At 32.5% G+C, this 8,595-nt stretch overlaps 1 protein-coding gene across 1 annotated transcript in view; it reads left to right on the forward strand.

Annotated features, from left to right (window-relative positions):
- Positions 1-7,810, forward strand: part of LOC107451994 (V-type proton ATPase subunit H-like) — a 17,008-nt gene extending 9,198 nt beyond the window's left edge. The window contains exons 2-5 of the mRNA XM_016068258.3: positions 1,400-1,638; positions 3,791-4,296; positions 4,467-4,701; positions 7,287-7,810. Of these exons, the coding sequence (XP_015923744.3) occupies positions 1,400-1,638; positions 3,791-4,296; positions 4,467-4,701; positions 7,287-7,745 (1,439 nt within the window). The 3' untranslated portion in view covers positions 7,746-7,810. The remainder of the gene's footprint in view (positions 1-1,399; positions 1,639-3,790; positions 4,297-4,466; positions 4,702-7,286) is intronic.
- Positions 7,811-8,595: the final 785 nt, after the last annotated feature.

Raw genomic sequence — 8,595 nt, forward strand, 5'->3', positions numbered from 1 at the left:
AAGTATATATATATATATACACTTTTCTTTAATTTAAGCTTTATTCATAATAGAAAAAAGCATCATAATTTTTATTGCATCATTTCTAATATTTGGCGGGACATTTTAAGAATTTGGCGGCACACAAAAATGCCACGGCACAGTGGTTGAGAATCACTGCCATAGAGTAATAAATAGGAGAAACTCGTGAAGCCTTAACGGCAACCACAGAGCCATACTGGTACAACCATATAACTCTATGATGGATACCAACTAGCCGCATCCTGTGAAGCCTTTTTTCGTGCCCCCGGGAACTAAATTATATCAGTTGTCATTTTTTTGGGGACACTTTTCGTAAAAATTCTATATGGGTTTAAAATACTTTTCTCGTTTAAAAAAATCTAATTTCTTCATTTCTGTGAAATTTAAGATACCAACGTTGCAAAAAAATTTATTTCTCACGTTTAGCATCCAAGAAAATATTTATTCAAATACAAAATTAATTGTGTATGTTGCTTTTTTCTTCTTCTTCTTGTATTTCGTGAATATAATTTTGCATGTGCGTAACAGAAATTTTCTCGAAGAAATTCTCCGATATAACTTTTTGAAACCAATCATTCGAAATTATTTACACATCTGTAAATTTTAAATTTAAAATGTATAAACCTCAATTCTCTAATTGAACATTTTGTGTGCTATGTAAGTTTTAATACCAACCTTTTTAAAGTTTTATATCTTAACCATTAGATATCTATTGCACATTAATTGGTCAATACATAGGTGAACATTAAAGTTATTGTAGCCAGAATTTTTTAATGTTCAATTAAATATTTTTAAAAATCTACTTCTTATTTTAATTTGTAATTCAATACTTTTGTTTTGTACAACTTGACACCGTACATTTAATAAGTACAGTAATATTTAATGCTCCTTCAAGCATAAAAGAGTCCTATATAAAATTTTGATGAAATTGCGGCCGGCTATTTGACTGGTGTTTTTAATTGTGGTCCCCCGCCTCATGTAAGTTGGAAACCTCTGATGTATTATATATAATTTAGTAACGCATATATAAATAAGCTCGTGCAACGAAACAGCGGTGACGGAAATAATTGCAATATTCCTTCTAATGATGCTTTACATTTATAGATGGATATTTCTTTCCAAGTGCTTTCATAAACTATCTTAATAATTTTTGAATCTAAGAAAAAATTTAAAATGTCTGTTGGTTGGATGTAGTTGATTCAGAAAATTCTTTTGACTAGAAAATTTCCTTTTAAGGCAAAATTATAACTCAACTGATGTCTTAAAAATTAAATAGTAAAAAAGGATGGTTAGCTTGGTCCATTTTTCAAGTCAAAAGAAAATAATAAAATGATTGATAAGTCACAACTGGATAGTAAAAGCAGATTTTCTTTTGTAGTATCCTCTGTGGCTCTTATCAACACATTCACATCGTTGCCACCTGAATTGGAAGACAGCATAATTGATTTGACGGGGCCCATTCAGATGGAAGCTTATTCTATTCGTCAGGAAGAACCCATTGATTGGTCTTCTTACGCCGAACAAAATATAATTAGTGAGGATGATTGCAACTTCATTCATTCATTCCAGTCTGCTAAAACAAAGAAAGAGAGAGATACTATCATCCATTCGTTTCAGGTTCTATTCACCTTTTTAAATATAGTTCCGTGATAACTCTTGCTTAATATACATTTAAAAGTCTTCGTATAAAGATTCTTCTTTAATTATCGTCTTCAGTATATGATCGGGTCCTCAATGTATACTGTTCACAAAAAATAAAGTTAATACACGTACTAAGTTGGGTTTTTTCTAACTAATGTGGGAACAAGAAAGAAGCAAAAACGTCAATCAAATTTGGCAAATCACTAATGAGGAAAGGCGGGATGGAAACCCCCCCCCTTCAAAACCAGTTTCATTGCCGCTAAAACCTGGAGGAGTTTCGAATACAACTCCTCTCTATTTGATCCGGCAGTTTCGCCGGATTTGATTTTTCCACGATAGTGAATCACTAGTAGTTATTTTTTATTGATTTTACCACTATTAGTGGTGATAGTGAATCACTCACTGATAGTGATTCAAAAGTGAAACGCAACCTCAAAAGTGATTCATTAGATTTCGATAACATTTTTCTCTTTTTTCCCCCGTTTTCCCCAGTACACTTTTTTTGAAACAATAAATATTGTAGGTGGTAATTACCGAACACCATGTTACTCTAAATGACATTAATTCAAAAGTCAATTGTTAATTATACGAGAAAACTTTCTAAACTTTAACATATTAGTAACCATTGTTCTTTTTTTTATTTGCGGTTCTAAAAAACGAAACAAACCGTTTGGCTTAGTTAAGCATAAATATATTATTAAATGTAAAAATTTAGAAGTATTATATCTGTAAATAAGTCATCTCTAACAATATATTTTATTTAGCCTTTGTGCTCGCTTGTTTTAAGCTTTAAATCTTTCAGAATGTGTCGATTTAAATTTCGAAGTCGAGTATGGAAGTATTCTATTGAAAAGTATTCTATTCAAAAGTATTCATGAACGAGTTCGACCCGAACTTATCTACTGTCTCCTCTTCAGCAAATTTCCTTTCTAGGTATCAACCGTATGGTTCAACTTTAAAACGTTTGGCTGAATTGTTAGAACGCAGTCTACTTCCGTAATCACCAACTCGAGCCGTAGGGAAAAATTTCTTCATCTAAGCAATGCTATTATATGTAAATAGCTGTTGGGATTCGCCTAAATCACGTGTCATTTTTTGAAGTCTTTTAATAATTTCCGGATGGCAACATGTCTCCGGTGTAGTTTAGTCGGCAATCAACGGCGCTCTCAAACATTCCAAAACAAATAAGATTTCTTTTCGCAAATCGCGTATAAATTGCAAATATTGTTCGCAAATTTCTCGAAAATAATTATATTAAAAAATAATAACTGCAAAACGATTAATAAGATCGGACACCGGTTTAAATAACTTTATCTTAAAATGTAACGTAGAATTACATTATTCTAATAATAATAGTGATAAAAGCAATCCTCCTGAACTCTTAATTTAGAAATCAAACAAAATCAAAAACGCAATAATAACAGTACAGGTAATTTTAACCTTTAAATTAGGGAAACAAAAATATTTTATAGGAAAACAATAACTTTATGACTTATGAAAATTTTATGCTGATGACAACCAAACCAAATTGAAAATTAATGTGGGAAAACTAGATCCTACCATGTGATTTTCCGGCCAATAACAATGAAAAACTGGAACAATTGACAACAATGGAAAACTGCGACACCATAATTAGATTTTTATCTATAGTAAGAAATTGTTAAAATATTGTGAAAAGAGCTAGTTTACTGAAGTTGCACCTTTAATTTAAATCCTATATTTGTGGCAACTATAATTATGAAGAAAAAAATTTTCTATTTTTTTATTCACTTAAATTATTTGTATATTATTATATTATTCATTATATATACTATATTATATATATGTATTATATTATATATGCTATATTATATATTATATTATATTAAATATTATTATTTTAATTATAGAAACAAATACTTTTAAAGGTGATGTTAATGTATCAAACGATCTGAAATTTTGCAGTTAATGTTATACATGATATTTATTGACTTCAAATTAATATTTTTTCTGCATAAATACTCCTTACTTGAACTGCATAAATACAAATTGCATAAATGAATTGCATTTTGCATAAATGCTTTTTACCCTTTTATTGCATAATAACTTTTGGATATGATCCTTTCATCATTTTTAGAATTTCTTCTAGGGACGAGCATATCTTACGGTAAAAACTTTGATAGAAAAGGTAAGAAACGTAGATGATATGCGAAAATTGCTCGTCGTGATTGACGACATGTTTTGGGAAGATGATTCCAGGATGCGTGGGTTCGAACCAGTGACAAAGGAGCCATGGAAAATATTTATGCCTCTACTGGAATGGAAAGACGATTTTGTCCGAAATATAGGAGGCCGGGTCATCTCTTACCTGATGGTGGCATCGGAAGAGAGACCGACTCAAAATGACATGAACTATTTCCTGCATTGGTTGAAAGATGAACTAGATCAAGACAATCCTTACATGATGTCCGTCATCAGGTGTCTGCAGAAACTGCTCCGTCGCGATGACTACAGGATGGCATTTATGGCTATGAGTGGAATATTCAAAATTGTTCGACTCTTGACTTTTAAATTAAAGGCCCAGGCTCAATACCAGCTTTCATTTTGTCTCTGGGTAGCTTCACTCAATCCACAGTTGGCAGAAAAGATGAACCGGTAAGTAAATTGGCCACTAATTTGATACGAGTAATTCTGAAAGAGTCCTATTTTTAAAAGGGCCTACACCTTCTTGGTGGGTCTAAATTTTACATTCAAATAGAAAATAATGACGACGTCAGAAATATAACTGCTTATCAATAAAGGATAATTATTTTATATTTATTTAGGTCTGGAACAATTCCAGTTTTATCAGAGGTTTTGCAGAGTTGCCCATCAGAAGTGTTGAAAATTCCGAGAATAATAATTGCAATATACAGAAACCTGCTGGAAAAACCGAGGGAGATTGGAGTTATTAAACACAATGCGTTGGTGATGTTGCAGTGCAAAATACTCACCTATTTGAGAAACATTGAGCATAAAATTGAGGATTTCAGCGACGAAGAATTTGAAGAAGATTATAAGGCAAGAAACTCAAAATATTCAACACTTAAAAGTTATCAATACAGAAAACTGAAATGTTCTTGATATAAAATCTTATTTAAATGATTCCAAACAATTCTAATTTACATATAGGTTGATTACTTATATGAATGGTTATCGTTAAGCGCGAGGAAACGAACACATTTTCATAGGTTATATTTATAAATAGATAGGTTAAATCAAAGTTCATTATATTTTTATAGGTTAAATCAATATTTTCAGATTATTAGGTATTGCCTGTTTAAATGTTAATAACATACTAACATACTCAGAATAATCTTAGTAGAAGCTAAAGCAAATTTGAATGGTTTAACCTTTTGCTTACGGTGTTCCATATTGTACCATCACACGTAGTCCACATATTGTACCAGCCGTAAGCAAAAGGTTAATGATTACGTTGATTAGCCCTTTTTAGTGGCATCATAATAGCAATTATTGAGACTTACCTTAGTGAGGCTGAAGTACATTTGTACCATATTTATAATTCCGAGTAGATCAGCATTCTTCGATAATGATGATTCTCAATTAACCTTAAAATAAGGTCACGCTTCTTCAACTTTAGTATTATTCAACATGGATTTATTCAACTACTACAATCAATGATTCTGACTTACTGAGGTTGAAACACATTATAATTCAGCGTTGATCAGCGGTTTTTTTTTTTTATATACAGTGCAAAAAAGGAGGGGGAGAAAAACGAAACATTCTGAATAACTTTTGATCTAATGATAGGATTTTTCACTAGGTTAATTGGTGCAGACGATATTGTGCTTTCGCTGAATGTACTTTATTTGAATAAACATATCTTTTTCACGACGGAATATGACTTCTGACCCACAAAATATAGGGGTAACCACAATTCAGAAAATAGGTTCCCATTAGTTTGGTCAAGTGAGCGGTCTGAAGTTTGGATCCCTTCATGTTAATTTTAAATTTAGAGTATTTTGCCATATCTTGAGAACTTTTTAAACGAACTGAAATTTTTTTTAATTCGTTTATCCAAAGATAATTCCGTGCTAAAAATTTTTCAATTATAATTTATTATTTTTTTCATTATATTATTTCACATAAGTCGAAAAATTTTAAATTTTAAAGTATAAAAATCATTACATCATTTTAAAGAATGTGATTTTATGAAGCGAATACAACATAGGAACACAATCGGACTGATAATTCTTGAGAAATCGAATTTTAAAAAAAAGTCTGATATTAAAATTCGATTTTTAAAATATTATGAAGTACCTATTGGAATGGAGTGATCTTGCTCCGACAGCTGCATGGAACAAATGGTTGTAGCCCAATCAAACAGTTAAGTTGAAATTTTATTCACACATTAAATTTCAATGAATATAATATAGTAAGAATACAGTAATCAGGCAATAATTCATAATGCTAAGAAATGAAATCAGAATTGTTTAATTTGAATTTTGTTTTTAGAAATGCAAAATTTGCAAAACTTCAGGTAAAAATATTTTATAACCATCGTTGAACAACCGACCTAATTTCGAGCTTACGAGTATTATTGTTCAATTCCGAAGACTTGAAAGTTTGAACCCAATCTAGAAGAACAAGGGAACTCCTGGATCAAGTATTGGGAGAAATTTTGCCTTTGTGGAAGACATTTTGATGGTACTAATCGGCATTTGTGTTACACAGAGAGGAAAACTACGAAAATCACGGTTTACCTGATTGCAAAGGGGCTCAATCCTATAATCCGTCTACCACGGAGGATATTTTACGTCAGCACTAAGGTGGGTGCGATCTAATTCGTTTCGACTAGCCATTCCTGGGATTCGAACCTGGTTTCATTAGAAGGCGAGCACTCTATCTCCAAAGCTTTTGGTAAAAATATTGACTTTATTGTCGACCCTGATTTGTCTACTCAACGATGGGGAGCAGCGTTTGCAGAAGTTGTTTGAACTTCCGGTAGAAGATTAGCCTGTACTGATTTCTATTTTTTTCTTAGTTTACTAATTACTGATTTCAATTTTTTGTTCTCGTAATTATTTGTTTTCGATGTCGAAAAATTCATTTGCAAGTGTTCTGCTTTTGGGTGCACTGTGAGTCGAAGCACTAATTTGTTATGTGAAATTAAGATGTTTAAATCCCTTAAGCGTTTCACCGAATTCAATTGAGTAATGAACTGAAAAAAGAGAGAGAAATACGTTTTACTATGACTTCAGAAGAGGTCAGCAAGACTTCCTGTAGGATTTATTATTTTTTAGGGTAAATGGTAAATGACCTAGAATGATACAAAAGAAGATAAATCATGTAATGATAAGACATTAAACCATAATTGATCAAATAGACTTCTAATATTAGGATCGTAAAAAGATGATTTTAAAAAATTATCTAAAAATAAGGCATAATGGTTTTTTTTATCTATATTGGTAAACCATAATGTTTAGATGAGGAACCTGATGATGAAACTATTATGATATTCATTCATGATGATATTCTTCCTAAGATTATGATCATTAAGATTAAAATATTTGCATAATTTGATCAGCGCCATCATTCTATTTTTTATAAATCTGTTTTTTGTAATGATTCTCTGTCTATTTCAGTTCGTTACAGATGTACTCGAATCGCATCTGAAAGAGCTGAGCTCATTCGACGAGTACAAAATGGAAGTTTTATCGCGACAATTGGAATGGAGCATAGTGCACAAATCGAAGAAATTCTGGGTAGAGAATGCCGAACGTTTGAATGAAAATAAATACGAGCTTGTCAAGATACTGATTGATTTACTGGAGACGAGTGAGGACAATGTCGTTCTCTGTATTGCGGCACACGATGTAGGCGAATACATGAAGCAACATTCGAGGGGCAAGAAGGTGGTGGAGGATTTGGGAGGCAAAGATGCCCTCATTCAGTTGCTGGAACACAGACACCCAACCGTCAAGTACTACGTGTTGAAGTCTCTGCAAATTCTCATGCTCAGTAATTATGATCTGTTCATAAAACATCTCAGAGCACCGGAGGAATGGAGCGATCTCGATATGACAGTTACGTGGAAGAGCTAGAGTCCAACTTCTGATTCTTGTATCAATCAGTTCGCAATGATTCTTGCTTAATAAATGAAAAAAAATGTTTACTTGATTTTATTAGTTTACGTGGCTGCAGGTTTAATCAGTTCAGCGCGTTTAACGTGCGTATACGTCGGACCCAATCTCTAGTGTCGTTCATATATGAAATATATAATTGCCGTGTCGAGTAAAAAATGACCATCGGTCAACAAAATATGAATTTTCAACAAAATATAATCAGATTATTAGTGGGTGATATGTTTACTTTAGAATGACCATTAGAAATGCTAAGTATTTCATATTGCAGGACGGAAGCGGGCTATCAGCCCAAAACTAATTATACACGCTAGCTGTTATGTAGATGGTGAGCGTTGATTTGTGTAAACAATTAGTAGAGCGAATATCACTTTCTCTACAAGGCAAAGTCCTTGACATTCTAGCATTGAATACAAGAATTCGATTCAAAAGTATATGCACTGGTGAGCAAAACTTAAGCAACAAGTGGTTTTTCGGCCACAGCTCCCCAACAAAGTATAAGATAGCCATAAAATTGCAGTATAAGATGCACGTAATTCAGTAGAAAGATTATTTGTATGTAAATTTTAGAAATAAAACGTCGTAGGTGATGTAAGTGTACGTAAACCTTGTGGGTCGGCGCGCGCAGGTCAAAGTTGTGATGAAAGGATGAAGAGCACCGTAGTTAAAGACATTCGTTGCAAGTGATTTGTTTTGTGAAACATGTCTTCAAGAAATCATTTAGACGACTTTACTCGAGGAAGAATGATTGGGAAGCTTGAGGAGGGGCGTAGTGTGACCAGTGTCGCCGAAGAGTTCGGGATCAGCAAAA

The sequence above is a fragment of the Parasteatoda tepidariorum genome, chromosome 4, assembly GCF_043381705.1.
Source record: "Parasteatoda tepidariorum isolate YZ-2023 chromosome 4, CAS_Ptep_4.0, whole genome shotgun sequence".
In the NCBI taxonomy this organism is placed as follows: domain Eukaryota; kingdom Metazoa; phylum Arthropoda; class Arachnida; order Araneae; family Theridiidae; genus Parasteatoda; species Parasteatoda tepidariorum.